The sequence below is a fragment of the Hylobates moloch genome, unplaced genomic scaffold (genome assembly GCF_009828535.3).
Source record: "Hylobates moloch isolate HMO894 unplaced genomic scaffold, HMol_V3 SCAFFOLD_5, whole genome shotgun sequence".
Lineage (NCBI taxonomy): Eukaryota > Metazoa > Chordata > Mammalia > Primates > Hylobatidae > Hylobates > Hylobates moloch.
This window is the reverse complement of record NW_026652280.1, coordinates 76405720-76429958: the sequence shown is the minus strand read 5'-3', so window position 1 is coordinate 76429958 and position 24239 is coordinate 76405720. Positions and strand designations below refer to the sequence as shown.

The following is a 24239-nucleotide window of genomic DNA, read 5'->3' as shown; positions in this document are numbered from 1 at the left end:
TCCAGGATGGGTGACAGAGCAAGACTCAGTCTCAAAAAAAAAAAAAAAAGAAATTAGAAGAATGCTTAAAATCTATACTTTTGTCTGGGTCACATGAAGCAGACTCTCAGTTTCAGAGAAGTTACTTGACTATGACTAGATCCTGTCAATATGCAAATGTGGTAGGCAGACCCTGCTCCAGTGGAGGAAATAATAGAAGCTTCTGTGCTTCTATGGAAGCTGCCACTTGCTGCAGTCCCTGGTCGTCAAAGCAGGTCAGGAGAGAAGAGAGGTCCCAATTTGCAAAAGGGTTTTTTTTTTTGGAACAAGGGGGATCCATATTTCCCCAACATTTCTTCCTAAGATTCAAAATTATGGAGAGCTTTTGGGATGGATGAGTATAATTTCAACAAAAGTTCAGGACAAGAAACATCACTGAGTTCTCTAACATGTAATTACATTTTGAGAAATGAAAACTTGGTTACGAGCACAAGTTCTAGAGTCAGATACTGGGGTCTGCTCCTACTTCCACTCTTTATCATCTCTGAGATCTTTTTTTTTGAGATAGAGTCTCACTGCATCACCCAGGCTGGAGTGCAGTGGCACGATCTCAGTTCACTGCAACCACTGCCTCCCAGATTTAAGCGATTCTCTTGCCTCAGCCTCCTGAGTAGCTGGGATTACAAGTGCCCACCACCACCCCCGACTAATTTTTGGTAGAGATGTGGTTTCATCATTTTGGCCAGGCTGGTCTCTAACTCCTGACCTCAAGCGATCTGCCCGCCTTGGCATCCCAAAGTGCTGAGATTACAAGTGTGAACCACCACTTCTGGTCTTCTGAGATCTTGAATGAATAGATCAATTCACTGTAAGATTTCATTTTTCATCTATAAAAGAGGATAATAATGAGGTGGTGCTACTGTATATTATATAAATTTGAATTATACAAACTTGAAAAACTGAAAATCTCCCTAAATTAAAAAAAATCATCAAGGGTTGCATAATTTCAAAATTGGTGGGCTGAGCAGATTGTAAACTATACTCATAACTATCGGTACATGATAGTGGCACTTGAGCTGGCGAAAGTAAATAACTGCCATCACTGCTCATAATTGTGTGAATCAGCTATTGTTTATGTACATCATAAATTCTGATAGTGACATTTGTGACTAATGTGCTGTTATTTTAACATTCAGCTTTATGATTTAAAATATTTCCTGTATTCTACAATGATGTTATCTCAGAGTTCATCCATTAAGTCATGGCATTAGTGCAAAAAACACCCTCCAAAATCAATAACTTTGTAATGAAAGTTAGATATGATAAGACACTATGAAAAAGCCCAAATAGCTGTCTTGACATGCCAAGCAGTTAATTTAAGAGTGCCTATTCTGAGAAATATTAGAGATTTTTGTATTCAGAAAATAAACAATAGTATGAAAACAAGAAATTCTATAATGGTTGAAGATTCTCTCCCTACCTTTTACAGTTATTATTCTGGAAAACTTAGTTTTGAATTATCTAATATTTTCAGTAACGTATCCTTTTCCTAAGTTGTGATCTCTCTTAAATAAAATAACATAATCCATGTAAAATTCTTAGCACAGTGCCTGACAGCATGGCAAATGGTTAATGCATGTTAGGTAGATACGTGGCTAATGTGGTTATCAACCATGAGTCAAGACAATGTCCTAAGGGTTCATAGGGATGAGGCTGATTCTGACATAGCCTATGGCTCATGTTGGAAGCCTTTCAGTATCCAGAGAGAACCAAAGGTATTGATCTTTGAGAAACAGTGGCTGAACAAGTATAAAGTGTAAACTTTGGAATCAAAGTTTAAGTCCCCAAATCAGCTGTTTAAGAATCTGAAACCGGCCAGGCACAGTGGCTCACACCTGTAATCCTAACACTTTGGGAGGCCAAGGCAGGTGGATCACTTGAGGTCAGGAGTTTGAGACCAGCCTGGCCAACCTGGTAAAACCCCATCTCCACTAAAAATACAAAAATTAGCTGGACAGGTGGTGGGTGCCTATAATTCCTGCTACTCAGGAAGCTGAGGCAGGAGAATCCCTTCAACCTGGGAAACGGAGGTTGCAGTGAGCCAAGATCGCACCATTGCAGTCCAGCCTGGGCAGCAGAGAGAGATTCTGTCTCAAAAAAAAAAAAAAGAAAGAATCTGGAAGAGCAAAATCATCTCCCTGAAAAGGCAAGTGTCCATGGGGCTATGCAGGACAAGGCTTCAACAGTGACACCAAGTGGCAGCAAAGACTCATTGCAATGGAACCCTAATCTCACGTTAAGGTTCTTCCCCAAGCAAATCCACGTGTGGAGGAGTGTACAGTTGGGGATAGGAAACAGATCACTGAAAATGGATCTGTGGACATACAGGCCTTTGTCTACCCCAGAGTAGAATTGCAGGACAGGGCAGAAAGTTGGGGGTTGTAGGGCTGTGTGTGTGTGTGTGTGTGTGTGTGTGTGTGTGTGTGTCTATGAGTGCATAGCCCTCTGTCTATCTTTCTCAAGGGAAATGGAAATGAAGATAATTTATTTATTTATTATTATAAATACTCAGGCAGCTGTGTATTTATAATAATTTATTCTACAACACAGGCAGCTGGAAGAGCCAGAGATTGTTAAATATGCCACAGAGATAGCAACAGAAGATTCAATTTATATGCAAACGACTTGAAACTTCATGTAACAAAGTGTTTCTAATATTATTATGATCTTGACAAAAGCCCTTGATCCTTTAGGGAAAAATAGAGCAGCAGGTTGCTGGGGAAAGTTGCTAATAGTTGTTTGAAACTATGTAAGACCACATATGGTATACTGGAAAAGTGGCCAGAATTATTCACATTTCCTTATATTAATGCCCTTAGCAGAATGACTTTGCAGGTCTTTTCAGGTAGAGATTCTTTCCTTACCTTGAATCTAAACTGGTCTGGTAACTTGCTTTGGCTGCTAGAATGAGGCAGAAGTGATGTTCTAGTAGTTCCTAGCTTCGGATTCAAGAGGCCTTGCATGCATGCCTCTGCTTGCTTTCTTGTACTTTTGCAACCTTCATGTGAATAAGCCAGACTAGCTTCCTGGAAGACCAGAGATCACTTGGATCAGAATTGGTCAGCTGATTGATCCCAGCCAAAGTCCAAAACATGTGAAAGAGCCTATGCAAGCTCAGTGAAATCAAACCTCATCAAACCTTCAGCTAACCCCCAGCTGACTGTAGCAGGTACATAACCCAGGCTACCCTAGATCTGCCAAGCCCACACTGACTCAACGACTCATTAGCAAAATAAATGTTCAAGCCGGGCACGGTGGCTCATACCTGTAATCCCAGCACTTTGAGAGGCTAAGGCGGGCAGATCATCTGAGGTCAGGAGTTCGAGACCAGCCTGGCCAACATAGTGAAACCTCGTTTCTACTAAAGATACAAAAATTAGCCAGGCGTGGTGGCACACGCCTGTAGTCCCAGCTACTCGGGAGGCTGAGACAGGAGAATCGCTTGAACCTGGGAAGTGGAGGCTGCAGTGAGCCGAGATTGTGTCACTGTACTCCAGCCTGGGCAAGACAGAGCAAGACTCTGTCTCAAAACAAAAACAAAAACAAAAAAACCAAAACAAAGCAAAATAAATGTTCATTGTTTTAAACAAACAAAAAAAGTGACACATGCCCTCTTATAAGAAAAGCTTCAGAAGAGAAAAATATTTAAATTATCTTGGGCGTGGTGGCTCACACCAGTAATCCCAACATTTTGGGAGGCCAAAGCTAGAGGATCTCTTGAGCCCAGGAGTTCCAGATCAGCTTGGGCAACATGGTGAGACTTTTTTTTTCCAAGTCAAAGACTTGCTCTATCCCCCAGTGCAGTGGCGTGATCTCAGCTCACTGCAACCTCCACCTCTTGGGTTCAAGCGATTCTCCTGCCTCAGCCCGCAAGTAGCTGGGATTACACTTGCCTGCCACCACGCCTTGTTCATTTTTGTATTTTTAATAGAGACAAGGTTTCACCATGTGGGCCAGGCTGGTCTCGAACTCCTGACCTCAGGTGATGTACCTGCCTTGGCCTCCCAAAGTGCTGGCATTACAGGCGTGAGCCACCGTGCCCAGCTGAGACCCTGTCTTTATAAAAAACAAAAAATTTAGCCAGGCGTGGTGGTGCACACCTGTGGTCTCTGCTACTCAGGAGGCTGAAGTGGAAGGATCACCTGAGCCCAGGAGGTCAAGGCTGCAGTGAACCATGTTCAAGCTGCTGTACTCCAGCCTGGGCGATAGGGCAAGACTCTGTCTCAAAAAATAAAATAAATAAATAAATTCTCTTCATTTCCAGATTTTTCTCTGCTTTCCAGATGGGTAGGAATCTCCTCTTTCCCTCTACCTGGATATGATAACTCATTCATTTAATCATTCATTTCATAGTTTTTTTTTTTTGAGACAGTCTCTCGCTCTGTCACCCAGGCTGGAGTGGAGTGGTACAATCTCGACTCACTGCAACCTCTGCCTTCCAGGTTAAAGTGATTCTCATCCCTCAGCCTCCCGAGTAGCTGGGATTGCAGGCATGCACCACAACACCCGGCTCATTTTTGTATTTTTTAATAGAGACAGGGTTTCACCATGTTGCCCAGGCTGGTCTCAAAACCCTGGCCTCAAGTTATCTGCCTGCCTCCGTCTCCCAAAATGCTGGCATTATAGGCATGAGCCACTATGCCCAGCCTCCATAGTTTTTTTTTTTTAAGTGCAAGACACTTTGATAAGCTCTGTAGGGTCACATGGTGTAGGGAGTAAGAAGACATAGATTTAAGTTATAGTCAAGTTTGGGCAGAAAGGAAATAAGCCTGCCCAAACAAGTTATCTACTACACTTGAGTTTGGATAATGTGGGATCGATTTGCAGCAGTCTGACCTTTGGATAGTTACTTAACCTCTCTGAGTTTTGGCTCCATCATTTCACAAACGGGAACATTACCGGGCTCAGCATGATTGGAAGGGTCAAAGAGATTTGACCCCCACAGGGGTCAGAATCACCTTCCACCTCCTGACTTTGTTGGTTCACAATTCAGGTTGTTGCTGAGCACCAGCTTCATCATGTCAGGATCTCCCCAAGGAGAGGGGAATCTTCCTGAATTTGGGGGATGCCTTTGCTTTCAACAGTTCCTCACGTAAGAATCAAAGCGGGACCCACCCAGACAGGAATTTGGGGTCTTCCCAGCAGCCTGAGAAATTGACTTTGGGAAACTGAGAAGGGAAGGTGTTAAATTTATGTGTCAATTTTACTGGGCTAAGGGATGCCCAGACAACTGGTAAGATATCATTTCTGGGTGTGTCTGTGAGGTTGTTTCCTGAAGAGACTGGCATTTGAGTTGGTAGACTGAGTAAAGAAGATTGTTTTCACTAGGCCGGGGGCAGTGGCTCACACCTGTAATCCCAGCACTTTGGGAGGCTGAGGTGGGCAGATCACTTGGAGTCAGGAGTTTGAGACCAGCCTGGTCCATATGGTGAAACCCCGTCTCTACTAAAAATACAAAAGTCAGCTGGGCGTGGTGGCGCGTGCCTGTAATCCCAGCTGCTTGGGAGGCTGAGGCAGGAGAACTACTTGAACCTGGGAGGTGGAGGTTGAGTGAGCCAATATTGCACCACTGCACTCCAGCCTGGCCGACAAAGCAACACTCCGTCTCAAAAAAAAAACAAAAAAAACAAAAAAAAACAAAGAAACCCTGTCTCTACTAAAAATACAAAATTAGCCTGGTGTGGTAGTGCATGCTTGTAATCTCAGCTACTTGGGAGGCTGAGGCAGGAGAATCACTTGAACCCAGGAGGCAGAGGTTACAGTGAGCCGAGTTTGTGCTATTGTACTCAAATCTGGGCAACAAAAGCAAAACTTCGTCTCAAAAAAAAAGAGCCATAAGAGGTGCTGTTAAATCTTGGTTTCATCATTTCCTAACTACAAGACTTTGAACAAGACTTAGCCTCTCTGAATTTACCATATAAATTTATTGTGAAGATTAAATGCCTGCAAAACTCTTAGCAGACTGCCTGTCTATGTTCCCAATGTTAGCTACTGTCATTATTGTTGTCAGAGTTGTCACAGACAAATAAGCAAGATAGGGGCTGTGAGAAATGGATCGCATGAATAGTCCCCAATTAATGTCTCTTTGCCCTGTCACTTTGTAGTGCTTTTCCAGTCTAACTCTAGGTTTGGTCCTGTGATTTGCTTTGGCTGCAGGACAATGGTAAACAAAAAGAGACTGCCTGTTTGACTCTTTTCATTACAGACTAGCCTGTTGGAAGGACATACAAGACATGTAGAAGAGCCAAGTTGTCCTGGTGTCCTGGCTGAGGCCACAGAAGACCAATCATCCCCTAACCAACCCAACAACTATACCTTACAGATGTATGAATGAGCCCAGGGAAGATCAGCCAGGTTCAGCCCAGATCAGCAAAACCACCTAGTCAACTCTGAAACTTAACATCAAATAACAAAAGGTTGCTGTTTGAAGCCACTAAGTTTAACATGACTTATTATACAGCAATAGCTGGCTGTTACAGGAACCATGGGAGCTCTTGTCCTTTAATATTGAAGCAGCTGATATTCAAAGGCAAAGGTGAGGTATGGTGTGATGGCTCATGCCTACAATCCCAGCACTTTGGGAGGCTGTGTTAGGATGATTGCTTGAGCCCAGGAGTTGGAGACCAGCCTAGGCAACATAGTAAGACCCTGTCTTTACAAAAAATTTAAAAATTAGCTGGGCATGGTGGCAAGCCCATGCGGTCCCACCTACATAGGAGGCTGAGGTGGGAGGATTGCTTGAGCTCAGGAGGTTAAGGCTGCAGTGAACCATGATCTCACCACTGTACTCTAGCCTGGGTGACAGAGCAAGACCCTGCCTAAAAAAAATAAAAATTAAAAAAAAAAAACAACAAAGACAAAGCAGAGAAAGTCATGGTCTGTCAGGTTTTATTTATAGAGTCCGGTGAACTTGAACTAGAGAAAGCTGCAAAAAGTGGTTTGGAGAGCATGGCAGGGCCATGGAGAAGGGCTAATAGAAGCAGGTCCCTTGCCCAGACCCTCAGGGAGCCCTTTTGGTGGATAGCAGACACCTGAGGCAGGAGGTGGCAGGGGCCAAGTCCAGGCAGGCAGCAGCAGGGCTGCAGCTGAGAGCTGAGGCTGGAGAGGTAGCGCTCGCCCTAACCTGATCCTGCAGGTCTCAGGCCCTGGGGTCATATACTCGCCCCATGAAGACAGGGAACTTGTGCTGCTGGTCCCAGAGCACAAAGAGGAAGGGCTGCTGCACTTCAAAGATCAGCAGGGTGCGGGCCACAGAGATGGCAGAGGCTGCAGCCGCCTCCACCCCAGTCTCTGTCAGTTCCAGCACTGTCTGGTGCTGCATCGCAGAAACCTGAAGATCTGGGTCCTCTGTCAGCCCACACAGGTTAAGGTCATAAGAAAAGTCGAAGAATTCTAGGGCAAAACCGGAGAAAAACAGAGTCAGAGGCCAGCATGACACCCTCAGCTGATGGAGACCTTTGTCCTGAATTCTCTGGGTTCATCCTGAGTCCCAGTGCTCTCTTCCTCTTCCCTTGTTTGCCAGATTACATACTGTACCCTCTGGCAGTTCGTGGGATCCTCTATTAGTGGGCCCAACACTGCCACTCTCTCTCAAGGTGAGAAGCCTTGTCCCCCATCCCTAAAACAACCCTGAAAAATGATGTCATTGCCTCCTTGTCTCCCAGGACCTTGGAAGTGAGGTAATAGATCAGAGATAGGTCATATATGAAAAAATGAGGTTATATGCAATGCTATGATGCTGTGAAATAATGGGAAAATATGCTATAGGAGCATCTTTAGCTCCAAATATTAGACCATCTAATATTTGGTCTCCGATCCCAGTTCCTGACACAGAGCTACTAGATCCCTTGGAATTTCCTGGGTCATAGGAATGCCTTTTGTGCTAATGAGGCTACTCCTGCCGGCTCCTGGATCGGGGCTGGTCACCAGGAAGATCAAGTGTGATTAGAAGCTTGGAACTTTCAGCCCCTCTATCCATCCTCTGGGGAGAAGAGAGGAGCTGGAGATTGGGTAATAATCAATCATGCCTACATGATGACACCTCCTAAAGTACAGGGTTCTGAGAGTTTCTGGTTGGCGAACACATACATGTGTCCCACAGGATAGACACCAGGACCCTTCCAGATTTTGCCCTATGTATCTCTTCATCTGGCTGTTCATCTGTATCCTTTACTTAATCCTTTATATAATAAACCAGTAAACATAAGCGTCTCCTGAGTTTTGTCAGCTATTCTAGCAAATGATGAAACCCTAGCAGGGAGTTGTGGGAACCTCCAAATTAGAGCTGGTTGGTCTGATGCACAGGTGACAACCCGGTCTTGTAACTGACATTGGAAACGGGGGAAATTTGGTGGAGTTGAGCCCTTAAAATGCACAGGATCTGATGTTATTTCCAGGTAGTGTGTTAGAATTGGATTCAATTGTAGGACACCCAGTTGGTGTCCCCAGAGAACTGGAGAATTGCTTAGAAAACACTCCCACACCTATTTGGTGGCCAGAAGTGTTGAATGAAAATAAAAAAGAGGTTTTCTTCCTACACAGATGACATATACAAGGAAATGGAATCATGTATTAGGTGGTCAAGTTCTCTAACAAGAAATGAAGTGACAGGGCTGGACATGAGCTCAAAGGTTAGAAAATGAGGCTGGGCACGGTGGCTCACACCTGTAATCCCAGCACTTTGGGAAGCCAAGGTGGGCGGATCTTTTGAGGCCAGGAGTTCAAGACTAGCCTGGCCAACATGGTGAAACCCCATCTCTACTAAAAATACAAAAAAATTACGTGGGCATGGTGGTAGGTGCCTGTAATCCCAGCTACTTGGGAGGCTGAGGTAGGAGAATCGCTTGAACCCAGGAGGTGGAGGTTGCAGTGAGTCAAGATCATACCACTGCACTCCAGCCTGGGTGACAGAGCGAGGCTCCATCTCAAAAACAAACAAACAAACGAAAAAACAAAGGTTAGAAAATGGAGTCTCTGGGCTGGGTGTGGCGACTCACGCCTGTAATACCAGCACTTTGGGAGGCCGAGATGGGTGGATCACGAGGTCAGGAGATTGAGACCATCCTGGTTAACACAGTGAAACCCCGTCTCTACTAAAAATACAAAAACAAAATTAGCTGGGCATGGTGGAGGGCACCTGTAGTCCCAGCTACTCAGGAGGCTAAGGCGGGAGAATGGCATGAACCCGGGAGGCGGATCTTGCAGTGAGCAGAGATCGCACCACTGCACTCCAGCCTGGGTGACAGAGCGAGACTCCGTCTCAAAAAAAAAAAAGAAAGAAAATGGAGTCTCTGTTGCCTCTTGTAAACTCAGAAGCCTCCAGACCTGCACTTTCAGATAGCTTCCTGCATATCCATGGTGTGGTTGACTGTTTTGAAAAGTGTCTGGGGAAGGAGCATCCATAATTCATTTGGTTACCTGTCCCACTGTTCCACTGCCTATGTCACAAGGAACCACAGAAAAAACTCAGGAGAGCTGGAGACCTTGATCAGTGTTCTGGTTTGCCTCTGACTAGCTCAAGGGTAAATCATGGAATCTTTGGGTAAGTCACATAAAACTTCTGAGCCTCCATTTCCACAATGATCCAATGGGATAATAGCATCTACCCCTCTAACTTGCAGGGTTGCAGGACAAACTGAGATTATGGATGTAAAGAATACTCTAGAGAATGCTAACTACATCTTAGGGATTCCCCCCTTTCTCCTTTGATGGCCTGGGAGTAACCCCAAGCTGCCAGAGCTCACCCAATTTCTCCATGATTGACAGCATATCCTGGCTGGTCGTCACTTTGATGCGGGGTAGTGCTAGGAGAGTGGGCTGGAACTTGGACATCTCCAGCTTCTTCATGATGGCCTTGAAAACAGAAGGGCTGAGAGCCTGTTCCATGTCTTCAAGACGATGTTTCAGGTTCTGGGGTACCAGGATCACCAAACTCAGATTGTGGGAGAGCTGCAGCTGCCCTACCTAGAAAATAAGAGATGCACCTTAACAGTCTTCCCACCGCATCTCTCTCTTGGCCCCACCCTCTGTCACAGGCTGTCCTGCAGTCTGCTCCCACAGTCTGTATTTCAAAGAGCAGCAGTCAGACCTAGGCTTCCAGGCTTTACCAAGAAATGGGGATACCAGCTGGGTGAACAGTGCTGATCTAACTCTGTGCTGGGGAGAGGTAGAGGAAGGAGCATGAGTTTCTGATTATACCCTGACTCTACCACTGACGAGCTATGTAATATGGGCAACTGATTTGATTTCTCTGAGCCCTGTTCCCTTCCTTCCAAGTGTGTTGAGCATATAGTATATAGCATGCACATTGAACCGCTGGAGTCATCAGGTCAGCCTCTTTAAAAACGATTGATGGCTCTTCACTGCCTATGAGATTAGGTACAAATCTTAGTATGGCATTCAAGATTGTTCACAGCCTACCTTTCCACTTTGCTATTAGAAGGACTTTTGGCCATGCACGGTGGCTCACGCCTGTAATCCCAGCACTTTGGGAGGCCGAGGTGGGCAGATCATGAGGTCAAGAGATTGAGACCATCCTGGCCACCATGATGAAACCCCATCTCTACTAAAAATACAAAAATTAGCTGGGTGGTGGCACGTGCCTGTAATCCCAGCTACTCAGGAGGCTGAGGCAGGAGAATTGCTTGAACCCGGGAGGTGGAGGTTGCAGTGAGCCGAGATCATGCCATTGCACTCCAGCCTGGTGACAGAGTGAGACTCCATCTCAAAAAAAGAAAAAAAAAAAAGAAGAAGGACTTTCAACTGGTGACCAGACAAAAGTATGTGAGAAGTGCAGGGCCCCTGGGCTTAATATGGGGGTTGTCAACTCAGAGTGAATTTGCCTCTCAGTGGACATTTGGTAATGTCTGAAGACATTTTGGTTGTCATAGCTGGCAGGGGGCAAGGAGGATGTGCACACAGTGCTACTGGCTTCTAGTGAGTAGAAGCTAAGAATGATGCTAAATTCTACAATGCACAGGACAAAGAATTATCTGACCCAATATGTCAATAGTGCCAAGGCTGAGAAACCCTAGTCTAATAGGATATGAGACTGTCATTAAATGGTATTATGATTGAGGCTGAAGGAACAAAAAGAATCTAGAAGAATGCAGAATTCAACTGGGCAATAAAGAAATTAACTGAAAGCAATCAATTGTTGAAACCCGAATAGCCCAGAAGAAGTAGGTTGTAAGCCAATTTCGACTGAAGAGGATGGACATGGGGTCCCTGTTGACATAGGACTCAAGTTGGATATACTCATTTGAGTAGCATGTGCCCTTCAAGTCCTATGTATGAACCTTGAATCTCTGAAGAAAAATTTACCATGCTGTGGTCTTGAATTTTCAAGCCAGTAACCTCGGCTTACCTGAGCTGGTAAATCTCACCCCCTTCCTTGGGTAAATATCCTTAAGTGCCAGGAAGATTTAGAATTTAGTATAGGAATGACAAAAGAAACCAACTTCATCATGTTAAAACCAGGTGTTAAGTTCAGGGTAACTATGTTTGTTATTTAAAATAGTGATTGTAATTTTTAAGAGAATCTGACATGCTAGTTTTATGCTTTTAAGCAAAGTTGTAGGATAATTTCATTAAGTGTGAGAATGATATTGGAATGTTGGCTAGAAGTTAATTCACTCTTCAAATTTAATTTTCAGTTTACAAGTGAGCTTTAGGTGCTAGGACGATATGGCCAAGCAGAGTCGTAATTACGGCCTGTCAGGTATTAGATGTGTTTAAAAAGAAAATCAGCTAGGTGAGGTGGCTCATGCCTGGAATCTCAGCTACTTAAGAGGCTAAGGTGGGAGGATTGCTTCATCCCAAGGAGCCTGAGGTTACAGTAAGCTATGATTGTGTCACTGTACTCCAGACTGGGTGATAGAGTAAGACCTTGTCTGGTAAAATTACATAAATAAATAAAAGAAAAAAGAAAATCGAGCATATTAAATTTTTAAAGGGAGCTTAAAATGCTTATGGGAATACTAATTATGTTTGTAGATAGAAAAAATGGTTTAAAGGAGTTTAATCTGTTCAATATGGCAATTAATTCAAGAACAAATGAGAGTATTTTTATATAAAAATCATGCTTTTTTGTTTTTTTTTCTGAGACAAGGTCTCACTCTGTCGCTCAGGCTGGAGTGCAGTGGCATGATCTTGGCTCACTGCAACCTTCGCCTCCCGGGTTCAAGCGATTCTTCTGTCCCAGTCTCCCAAGTAGCTGGGATTACAGGCGTGCACCATCACACCCGGCTTATTTTTTGTATTTTTAATGGAGATGGGGTTTCACCACGTTGGCCAAGCTAGTCTCGAACTCCTGACTTCAGGTGATCCACCTGCCTTGGTCTCCCAAAGTGCTGGGATTACAGGCGTGAGCCACTGCACCGGCCTATTCTTTTTTTGTGTTTTGAGACAGAGTCTTGCTGTGTTGCCCAGGTTGGAGTGCAGTGGCACGATTTTGGCTCACTGTAACCTCTGCCTCCCAGGTTCAAGTGATTCTGTGCCTTAGCATCCTGAGTAGCTGGGATTACAGACATGCGCCACCATGCCTGGCTAATTTTTGTGTTTTTAGTGGAGACAGAGTTCCACCATGTTGGCCAGGCTGGTCTCAAACTCTTAGCTTCAAGTGATCCACCTGCCTCAGCCTCCTAAAGTGCTGGGATTATAGGCATGAGCCACCACGCCCAGCCAAATCACCCTACTCTTAATGTAGCAAGTTCAGCTTAAAATTAAAAGGCATAAGTAAAATTTTAATTTTGCATTTGTTAGTACATTAAATTAACTATCTGTTTAAAACCTAAGGAACATAAATAGTGGCTTTTGTGCACAAAACTACTCCTCCTCCTTTGGCTTAAAAAAAAAAAAAAAAACAAACTCAGGCTGGGTGCAGTGGCTCACGCCTGTAATGCCAGCACTTTAGGAGGCCGAAGTGGGACGAGCACTTGAGGTCAGGAGTTCATGACCAACCTGGCCAACATGGTGAAACCCCATCTCTACTAAAAATACAAAAATTAGCTGGGAGTGGTGGCAGGCGCCTATAATCCCGGCTACTGGGGAGGCTAAGGCAGGAGAATCACTTGAACCTGGGAGGCAGAGGTTGCAGAGAGCTGGGACTGTGCCACTGCACTCCAGCCTGGGCAACAGAATGCGACTTTATCTCAAAAGAAAAACAAACAAACAAAACTCATATTGGCTTGGGGAGATAGAAATTACTCTTCATATTATACCTCCTTTGTATTTGAATATTTATTATTGATATTATATGTCCAGAATGCTCACCTTAACCTATCACCTCACCTCAATGGTTACAACAGTCTATTCCCAAGGGATTTTTACAATGATTTTTGGTTTAGAGTTTTGTGTGAGACTTTAAAAACATTTTTAGAGAGGAAATACTTGTTCTTATAATTCAAATAGTTACATTTAAATCTAACTTGTTAAGTTCTTAATTCCTACTTTCTACCTAACATCTATGGCTTTGATTAAATAGCTATTCCAACTGATTTGAAAAAATCTCATATTTATAACTCCCCCGACGTATCTTGAATCTGAACAATGCCCTGGACCTGTCACATACATTCACTCTTCTGTGCCTTATACACGCTATCCTGGTTCTGCTAAATGAGTCATGAATGGTCAAATACATTAGATAGGGATGGATAGATGGGTGGATAAGTACATGAGTGGATAAATAAGTGAGCAAAGAATGGTCAAAAATAACCTCCTCAGCTAGGCGCTGTGGCTCACGCCTGTAATCCCAGCACTTCGGGAGGCTGAGGGTGTGGATCACTTGAGGTCAGGAGTTCGAGACCAGCTTGGCTAACATGGTGAAACCCCGTCTCTACTAAAAATACAAAAACTAGCCAGGTGTGGTGGTGGGCACCTGTAGTCCCAGCTACTTGGGAGGCTGAGGCAGGAGAACTGCTTGAACCCGGGAGGCAGAGATTGCAGTGAGCTGAGATCGTGTCAATGCACTCCAGCTTGAGTGACAGAGTGAGACCCTGTCTCGAGAAAAAACCTCCCCTATGAAGTCTTCCAGCCACTTTTACTAAATGAGTAGCTCCCTTTGGCACCCTCTATTTCATTCATTCATTTATTCAGCAAACATTGAATGAGCACCTATGACAGGCGGCATTGTTCTAGGCACTACAGATACAGAAGGAAACAAGACAGGTTCCTGTATTCAAGTAGAGAGACAGTATCTTAGGGAGACAGACAATATCCTAAGCAAATAAGCAAATAAATGACATAATTTCAGATGGTGATGAGTGTCATGAATATAATAAAACAGCAGTGATATTACACGGTGAGGAGGAGGCTGCTTTAATGGGGAGAAGACTTCTCCACCAAGGTGACCTCTGAGCTGACACCCAAATGACAAGAAGGAACAAGCTATGTGAGGATCTGAGTGAAGAGGGATCCAGGCAGAAAGAAAAGCTAAGGAAAGCTCCCAATGTGGAACCAAGCCTAGCATGTTCCAAGAACACAGCCTTTGTTTCTTAGCCAGGTACTGAGACATTGTCTCTTACTGTTTTCTATCCCATAGGTCTGTGTTTTGCCATCCTAAAAAGGTGGAAATATCTGGTAACTGGGCATGAGATAGCTTACCAATTGGGATCCTCTGGGCTCCATATTCTTTCTTCTCACCCTCCCTACTCATCAAACTAAATTGTTCAATTTCTGCTAATGCGCTTAAGCCATTTAACTCGTGTGCACACATGCACTTACCACATATATGCATATACAAAGATATACACGTGTACACATGTATATGTATGCTGTACACAGGTACCCACATACACACAGGACTTGTTAAGCCACCAGGGTCTTCTGATGAGTTGACTGGAAAAAGAAACAGATGTGTAGAATAGGAACACGACTCACATTTTGCCATTCAATGTAGTAGAGATGCATGAAGAAACTTCAGAATCCTGTTTCCAGCCTAAAATATACAATGTCTGCCTTGGCCAAGGCTAGAGAAAGGAGAAGGAGAAAAGATAGGGTGGAAATACAGATGGAAGGAGTAGAAATGATGAATTTGTAAGCATGTACCCCAAAACGATGGGACCACAGCAGAAAAAAAGTCAGGAGACTCAAGTAGGTTTCAAACAGGAGAAGGAAAGGTTAAGAACTTACCTTGGCTTTCAAAGTTTGGTCAATGAAATGGGCCACAGGGTACTTCTTGCTATTCATCATGGGCACTTTTATAACTGAGTTTTTGAAGTGAAAGGGTTCCATTCTGGTTTTCTTGGGATCAAATGTTGTCTTCCACTTGGCTAGAGGGAAGAGGTGGGAGGGTTGCTCTAATGCAGGTAGGAAAAGGATGAAGAGGAGCTAAAAGCCTTGTTAGCAAAGAGTGGGGCAGGGACATTGAGATCTCATTGTAGAACTTGCGGTTAAGTGGGCTTTGAAGCCAGGAGGGGAAGAAGGACCCAGAATGGGAAGACTAACTGGCTAAGGGCGCCCTTACCACTCAGGTAGATAGCATTCAGGAGGACAAGGCGGGTATCGGAGGGCAGGCTGTCTAGCAGCCGGCTTATCTTGTTGTTGGTGTTCTTGGCCACCCAGGTGTTGATGAGCTCCAAGTTGGCATCACTGTTGTTGCTCAGGACTCTGGGGGTGCTGCTGTACAGGGTCCGAGAGGCATTCACAAAGGTGTCCCTTATGGCCAGGTCTGGGGGTATGTTGAGAAAGGGAGGCATGAGTTCCCTGAACACGTCGTTCTTTCCATGAGCAAGATTTGAGAGTTGAGCATGCTTCCTATGGTTCTGTCTGCTCACTTAGTGAATACGGCATGATGGAGCACGGTCCAGCCCACTCCTCTTACAGATGTGGCAAATAAGGCCCAAAGAAGGCAAAACCAGAACCAAGAACAAGAGAAGTAGCCCCAAGCCTCTCCTGCCTCAGCTTGCTATGTGACTATCGCTTGGCAAGATAATCTTTTTGAGATATTAAATTCCATTTGCCTAGATTTTCCCTCTTTTCTTCCCTTAATTTGGCACGGAATAGACTCTGCTTCCTGGCCTCAGTGGAAGTTTGTGGCAAAACTTCCTGGCTTTTGCTCTCCAAAAGCCTTCAGTCCACTGGAAAAAAAAAAGGCACTTGAAAGATAATTTTTCTAGGACTAAGTAGATTAAAGATATTTTCCCAGCTGGGCATGGTGGCTCACACCTGTAATCTCAGCACTTTGGGAGGCCAAGGTGGATGGATCACTGGAGGCCAGGAGTTTAAGACCAGCTTATAATCCCAGCTAGTCGGGAGGCTGAGGCAGGAGAATCACTTGAATCCGGGAGACGGAGGTTGCAGTGAGCTGAGATGGCGCCACTGCATTCCAGCCTGGGCGACAGAGTGAGATTCTGTCTCAAAAAAAAAAAAGATATTTTCCCAGGCTTTGCTGATGCCTAAGTACAACATAAGACCAAGAACCTTGCTTGGCACAGCTCCAGGGTGCAGCTAGATGGGGATAGAAGCCCTAATATTGAATGCTGTTACGTTTTTTTCACCAGCCTAGCAAGACAGCAGATAAAGCTGACTTACAGCTTTGTAAGTAATAAATAAACGCAACATTTCTTGAACATCTCTGAGCCATGTTTTTCCCACATCTAAAAGAGGGTGTTTTTCAGATGATGGGGTGATAGGTGAGTTTTTTAAATTTAAATTTAATGTTTTTTTTTTAGAGGCAGGGTCCTACTCTGTCACCCAAGCTAGAGTACAGAGGCATAAACATAACTCACTCTAACTTTGAATTCCTTGGCTCAAGCAATCCTCCTGTCTCAGTCCTTCATAGCTGGAACTACAGGCACACACTACACCCGGATAATTTTTAAACTTTTTTGTAGAGATGAGGTCTGTCTATGTTGCCCAGAAGCTAGCCTCGAAATTCTAGCCTCAAGCAATCCTCCTACCTCAGCCTCTCAGTGTTGGAATTACAGGCACACTGAGCCAGACCTGAGTATTGTTTTTATAGTTTAAAAAAAAAAAAAAAAGCTTAAAAAAAAGTTTTCCTTTTTTTTTAAAAAGGGATGTCGGTAGATTAGTTCAATGGTTATCAAACATTTTAAAGCAGCAGAACTACTTTCAAACAAAGGCATGTCTGAAGCCCACCATATAAAATGGGCCCTAGCTGAGGCTGGGTGGGGAGCTCGGAGCCCAGCTGGTCCGTCTCCCTCTCACAGGAAGTGGTGAACCCTTCCCCACCGCTCAGGCTCCCCACACCCCACTCCCACCATGACTCCAGAAACAGCTTTGCAAAGTCCTAGGGCTCTGAGGAACAAAGTCTGAAAACAACTACATTGGATCGTTTTGTAAGTTTATTATTAGTATTATCATTATTCCCCACTTAATAACATAATACATGTAAATGATAACAAATTCACATAACAGAAAAATAAAAAGAATGAGAGTCCCAAGACTCCTTTGACCCAAAAATGAGCAAAAAATTTTTTTGTCTAATTTATGTCTATAGCTCTCTAGCCCTCTAGCCCTATATATTAATGAATGTATATGGGTACTCTTATTCTTCTTCTTCTTTTTTTTTTTTTTTTTGAGACAGAGTCTCTGTCTGTCACCCAGGCTGGAATGCAGTGGTGCGATCTCGGCTGACTGCAACCTCTGTCTCCCGGGTTGAAGTTATTCTCCTGCTGGGACTACAGGCACGTGCCACCATGCCTGGCTAATTTTTGTATTTTTAGCACAGACAGGGTTTCCTCGTGTTGGCCAGGCTGGTCTTGAACTCCTGACCTCAAGTGATCCACCCACCTCAGCCTCCCAAAGTGCTGGGATTACAGGTGTGAGACACTGCGCCTGGCCTGCTCGCCCTATTTTTTTTTTTTTTTGAGATGGAGTCTCGCTCCGTTGCCCAGGCTGGAGTGCAGTGGCGCAATCACGGCTCACTGCAAGCTCCGCCTCCCGGGTTCACGCCATTCTCCTGCCTCAGCCTCCCAACTAGCTGGGACTACAGGCGCCCGCCACCATGCCTGGCTAATTTTTGTATTTTTTTAGTAGAGACGGGATTTCACCTTGTTAGCCAGGATGGTCTCGATCTCCTGACCTCATGATCTGCTCGCCTCGGCCTCCCAAAGTGCTGGGATTACAGGCATGAGCCACTGCGCCTGGCCTTTTTTTTTTTTTGAGATGGAGTCTTGCTCTGTTGTCCAGGCTGGTGTGCAGTGGCGCGATCTCGGCTCACTGCAACCTCCGCCTCCCAGATTCAAGCGATTCTCCAGCCTCAGCCCCTGAGTAGCTGGGATTACAGGTGCACACCACCATGCCCTGGTAATTTTTTGTATTTTCAGTAGAGACGGGGTTTCACTATGTTGGCCAGACTGGTCTCAAACTCCTGACCTCGTGAATCACCTGCCTCGGCCTGCCAAAGTGTTGGGATTACAGGTGTGAGTCACTGCGCCTGGACTTTTTTTCTTTCTTCCTTTTTTTTTTTTTTTTTTTGAGAGAGAGTTTTGCTCTTTCACTCAGGCTGGAATGAAGTGGCATGATCTCGGCTCACTGCAACCTTCACTCTCTTGGGTTCAAGCAATTCTCCTGCCTCAGCCTCCTGAGTAGCTGGGATTATTGGCGCCTGCCACCATGCTAGGCTAATTTTTGTATTTTTAATAGAGACGGGGTTTTGCCATGTTGGCGAGGCTGGTCTTGAACTCCTGACCTCAGGTGATCCACCCACCTCGGCCTCCTAAAGTGCTGGGATTACAGCTGTGAGCCACCATGCCCAGCCATACCCTCAACTTTTTTTTTGTTTAATAGAGACGGGTTTCGCCATGTTGCCCAGGCTGGTCTTGAAGGCCTTGGCCTCCCAAAGTCCTAGCATACCTTGAACTCCTTTAACTTACAGATGAGAGCCACCATGCCCGGCCCAGCTTTCTGCTTCTTAATCTTTTGAGGTAGATAGCTATTTTACCATACCTGCCTGGTTATTTTTATTCTAAAGCAGTTGATGAATGCCAGAGACTTGCCTAAGGTCTCACTAGAAGAACAATCCAGTTCCTGAAGTGACCTGATGTTCCTGCCAAGGTCTTCACCTGCTCTGCAGTCCATCCCTGATACTGTAGCTCCAATATTCCCTCTGTCCTTTCTTTCCCCAGCACTGGGTCCCCCTTCAGAGTCCTCTCAGGACTCTCCTCTGCAGACACTGCCACTTCCTGGGCACTCACCTGGGCTGTGGAAGATCTGAGAGACTGAAGTGACACCTTTGGTCATGAAGCCCTTCAGGGCCTGGTGGACACAGGTGAAGTCCTTGGGGTAGGAGAGGACGCTCTCCAGGTTTGTTTTGGTGTTCTCTCCAGCCCCTGCAACAAAGGGCAGAGATGAAAGATACTTTCGGGATGAGTCGGGGGCCTTCCTTGGGAGTGAGGGTTGGGGACCAGGCTGGAATGGAGGGTATTCTCTGCTTTGGAGGGGATCACAGATCATCTGAGCTGGAAGTGTTCTCTCTCTCTTTTTTTGTTTTTTTTTGAGACAGAGTCTTGTTCTGTTGCCCAGGCTGGAATGCAGTGGTGCAATCTCAGCTCACTTGAATCTCTGGGTTCAAGCAATCCTCCCGCCTCTGCCTCCCAAGTAGCTGGGAAAATAGGCATGCACCACTATACTTGGCTAATTTTTGCATTTTTAGTAGAGATGGGGTTTCAACATGTTGGCCAGGCTGGTCTTGAACTCCTGCCTTGGCCTCCCAAAGTGCCAGGATTACAGGTGTGAGTCACCGTGCCCAGCCAAGAAAGATTCTGTAGCCTTTTTAGAATTCTCTCTGGGGAGTAATAGCTCTCTCCCCACTGCTTGTAGTAATTTGTTTGTGCCATTCCTAGGGTAATTACCCAATGGGACTTGACAGTAATCCCTCAAGATGGCAGAGGATTTACATTTTTTTGACCTCCCGCTAAGTCAGAAACTAGACGACTATCTGTTTTTTTTGTTTTTGTTTTTGTTTTTTTTTTGAGACAGTGTCTCACTCAGTCTTCCCAGGCTGGAGTGCAGTGGCATGATTTCGGCTCACTGCAACCTCCACCTCCTGTGTTCAAGTGATTCTCCTGCCTCAGCCTCCTAAGTAGCTGGGGTTACAGGTGTGCACCACCACGCCTAGCTAATTTTTTTTTTTTTTTTTAGTAGAGACGGGGTTTCACCATGTTAGTCAGGCTGGTCCCAAACTCCCGACCTCATGATCTGCTCGCCTCGGCCTCCCAAAGTGCTGGGATTACAGGTGTGAGCCACCGCGCCCGGCCTGGCTTTCTGCTTCTTAATCTTTTGAGGTAGATAGCATCATCACTATTTTACACAAGAGGATTCAAGGCTCAGAGAGGTTAAAGTGATCTGCCCAAGGTCACAGAGCTAGAAGGCAGTACTAACCACATCTACTCTAGGTCTATCTCTGATGATTTTTTTTTTTTTTTTGTCACCCAGACTGGAGTGCAGTGGTGCGGTCTCGGCTCACTGCAACCTCCGCCTCCCGGGTTCAAGCGATTCTCCTGCCTCAGCTGCCCAAGTAGGTGGAATTACAGGCATGCACCACCACTCCCTGATAATTTTTGTATTTTTAGTAGAGACAGGGTTTCACCATGTTGGCCAGGCTGGTCTTGAACTCCTGACCTCAGGTGATCCACCCGCCCTTGGCCTCCCAAAGTGCTGGGATTACAGGCGTGAGCCACGGCACCTGATTTCATCTTTCTTATCACCTCTCCTTGCCATGAAACATGGTTAGTGGCTGGGACCTTGTTTTATATGTTCTTGTGTAGTCACAGGGTTTTACAAGCAATCGTGCCTATTACATCATTGTGAAATGATGGAATGTTCAAGAATGAAAAGATACATCCCTCTACCCCACCCCCAATATATAATAGCCCATTTTTACAGCTTCTTCTCAGAGGCATGGCTTTGTAAGTGTCTTGGTTGGTGACTCTTATGGGAGTGTCCAACAAATGACCTGGAGAGAATTCAAGCAGGGTCTTACCGAGCAGGACCTGGGTGAGGAGGCTGGCGATGCTGAATGGGGAAAAGGCCATGTTGGTCTCCACCTTCTTAATTGCTGAGAAGGCGTGGTAGAGCTTCAGGGAGAAATCTACTAAAGCATCCCCCAACATGGCCTCTGTTGAATGACTCTCCAAGTCAGAGCAGAGAGTAACAGGTCCTGGACAGAAGGGCCCAGTAGTGGGCTGGGTAGGAGAATCTGTGGGGAGCTGGGTGGTTGGTTGGGTGGGTTGGATGGTGGGTTGTGTGGTGGGTTCATCAGTGGTATTAGCTGTTATTTTGGTGGCTGAACTGGTTGTTGAGTTGGTTGTCGGCAAGCTGGAAACCTCCAGGATGGGTTCAACGAATAGCATCTTGGAGACATCTGTCGTTGCGATCTTCTCTTCGCCTCTGTCTCGCAAACTCTCTGGCTCCCGGGAGCTGGAGCTGGTAGCATCTGGATTTGAGGAGGCTCTATCCTGTGGTTCAAGAAACTGAGTTTCATTTTTTTCTTACTACGAGGCACAGTCCTCTAAAATACTCAAAGCAGGAAGAGAAGGTGTGGATGTGGAAAATGTCCTGTAGAAGAGAGTAATTTCTGACAGTGTGGCGGGTGAGCAACCTGTCTTGGAACCACCACTACTAATTCCTCAGAGAAGGGGCAATACAGGGTGAGGGTGGGGGTGCACAGCAATGTGCTCTGCAGAAGATAAGGGGTAGTCAGGGACTCTGTAATCTCTGACCAATTACTGCCCTGTAGGAAGTTGTTTTCCAAACAGTGAAGCTGAGTGTTGTCATTTATCTATGTTCTTGCAATTTCCTGTAAATATCTACCTGTTGGACTCACTTGTTTGGCTAGTACAGACATTTGAACTTGTGCTCCTTGATTTAGAACAGTAAATTTTCAAACTGTGGGTTGCAACCCATTAGTGGGTGTGGAAAAACAATACACATTAGGAAGGGAACGAAGAAAGAGAAGGAGGAAAGAAGTGAGGCAGGAAGGGAGGGAGAGAGAAGTAGTATAGGCCAGTGGCTCTGAAACAATTTTGACTCCCAGGGGATATCTGGCAGTGTCCGGAGACATTTTTGGTTGTCATAGGGAGACAGCAGGGAAGATGCTACCAGAATCTAGTGCGTAGAGGCTAGAGATACTGCAAAACATCCTAAGATGCACAGGGTAGCCCCTCAGCAATGAATTATCCAGCCCCAATGTCAACAGATCCTCTGCTGAGAAACCACGCATGAGCCCCATTTCACAGGTAGAGAAACTCATGCTGACGCATATTAACTAGTCCAGGATCTCACAGAAATGGGAGAAACAGCTAGGGATCAAAACAAGTTCTCTGATTCCAAACTCCCTGCTCATAACTACATCATCTGCAGAGTATGTGATGCCAACTTGCACGTGCACACACACACGCACACACACACGCACATACACACACCCCTACCTACCTTTCTTCTGGGATCCCGCACTTCTTAGCCTTATTTCTAGTCCATGACCTCCCAGACCACTGGGACCTCTCACTGCTATTGACCCCCACCCAGACCCAGGTATGTTTGCTACCATTCTTCTCTGTATTCACAGGCCCTAGCCTGGGACCACCGTCTGTGTCACAGCAGCCAAACCTCTCCTCCCCACAGCTCTTTTCTACAGCAAACTCTTGCTTTGATATCACAAAATGCTTCCCATCTTCTTGCCCTATGTAATCCTCCTGCCAAGCCTGCTTGGTGGACAGGCTGGGATCTGTTTATTCAACATTTTATAAATCAAGAGGAGTAAGCTGGGAAAAGTGACTTCCTCAGGACCACGCAGCGCAGCTAATATTAGAACTTGCATCTGTCTGAGTCCTGAGCTCTTTCCACCAACTACGAGTGCGTGTGCAAGGATCACACTCGCTGATCCCAAGAGGAGCTCTCCTCATTCCCCGGAGCCTGAAGGGTTAATCCTCAGCCATCGCCCGCACCCCGCACCATCCCTCCTCCCGTCTCCACCCCCGTCCCCCATCCCACAAGGGACCACATACCCCAGCCAGCAGCAGCAGCAGGAGGGTCAGCAGGGTCAGCCCGGAGGCCATCTGGGCGGCGACGTCAGCAGACCTGCGGAGCCAGCCAGCATCAGAGCCAGCTCCGAGCCTGGGAGCCCAGGGGCCCCCACCCCGCCCGAGGCCCGCCCCCATTCCGTCCCAGGCCCCAGTCCCTTTTAGCGAATTCCCTCCTCCTCCCTCCTGGGGCCACCTTCTCCCTGGCTCCTCCCTCTGTTTTGTTTTCCCCAAACCGCTTCCTTTTCCCGGCACCGGCTGGCCCTTCCTCGCCCCGCGGGCCCGGGTCTCCGTCCATCTGTTCAGTCGGAGGGGAGGTGGTGAGGGGGGAGGGGGTCCTGCTTTAACCAAACAATGAGGCCACAGGCGTGGGAGAGGGGAGGTCCTGGGGGGCTGAGCACAACAGGCCTGAGGCGGGAGGGGCTGGGGTAGGAGGAGGCAGAAGTCCCAGGTGGAAGCAAGCCTATAGAGACCCCCGAGATCAAGGCGGGCAGGAAGGCCGGGGGTGAGGAGACCCCCTCCCTAGACCTCTTCATTCCATGCTTTCCACCCTACTCCCCACCCCTGCCCAGCACCGAACCTACTCCAAACTCCTGGTCACCAGGCAGCTCCAGTGCAGACTGAGAGTCCCCCAGGGTCAGGGAGGGTGGGGTGCGGGGGGGCAGTCTTAGCTATTGGCTGGCCCAGGACACTGCCCAGTTACAAATTAAGGAAGATTGATCGCTGGTGTGAGTTCCTGTAAATCAGGATGGGACGGGATGGGACTGATCGCTTGGTCTTCTTTGTGGGCCAGGCCAGGAATTTAGCCCAAATCCGAGCAGTGGAATGTCGGGCCCTGATCACCCTCATTTGGAGAAGTATTCTGAAGCCTAATCCCTGCTCCCATCTCCCCTGTGCCCTGAAGGTGTTCTGCCATTTTTGCTCGAAGAGACCCATAATCAGTAGTTCTTTGTATAACAGACAAGGGATGTGAGGCACCCAGCTCAGCAAGCATTCACCGTAATTAAAAAAAAAAAAAAAAAAAAAACCAGCCGGGCACCGTGGCTCATGCCTGTAATCCCAGCACTTTGGGAGGCTGAGGCGGGTGGATCACTTGAGGTCAGGAGTTTGAGACCACCCTGGCCAACATGGGGAAACCCCGTTTCTTCTAAAAGTACAAAAATTAACTGGGCAGGGCAGGCGCGTGCACATGTAGTCCCAGCTACTAGGGAGGCTGAG

At 46.2% G+C, this 24239-nt stretch overlaps 1 protein-coding gene across 3 annotated transcripts; it reads right to left on the bottom strand.

Annotated features, from left to right (window-relative positions):
* Nucleotides 1–6905: 6905 nt before the first annotated feature.
* On the bottom strand, nucleotides 6906–23664 carry SERPING1 (serpin family G member 1). Of its 3 annotated transcripts, none has more exons than XM_032152924.2 (8): nucleotides 23606–23664; nucleotides 23007–23079; nucleotides 20984–21458; nucleotides 19197–19331; nucleotides 15503–15706; nucleotides 15169–15308; nucleotides 9783–10002; nucleotides 6906–7431 (listed from the first exon to the last, which is right to left on the bottom strand). In XM_032152924.2, exons 2-8 carry the CDS (start codon nucleotides 23055–23057, stop codon nucleotides 7178–7180), a joined length of 1479 nt encoding a protein of 492 aa, XP_032008815.1. In that variant the 5' UTR covers nucleotides 23058–23079; nucleotides 23606–23664; the 3' UTR covers nucleotides 6906–7177. The 3 variants fall into 3 exon arrangements, with proteins under 3 accessions (XP_032008815.1, XP_032008818.1, XP_032008814.1); XM_032152927.2 differs by lacking the exon at nucleotides 23606–23664 and adding an exon at nucleotides 23218–23290; XM_032152923.2 differs by lacking the exon at nucleotides 23606–23664 and having other exon boundaries at nucleotides 23007–23190.
* Nucleotides 23665–24239: the final 575 nt, after the last annotated feature.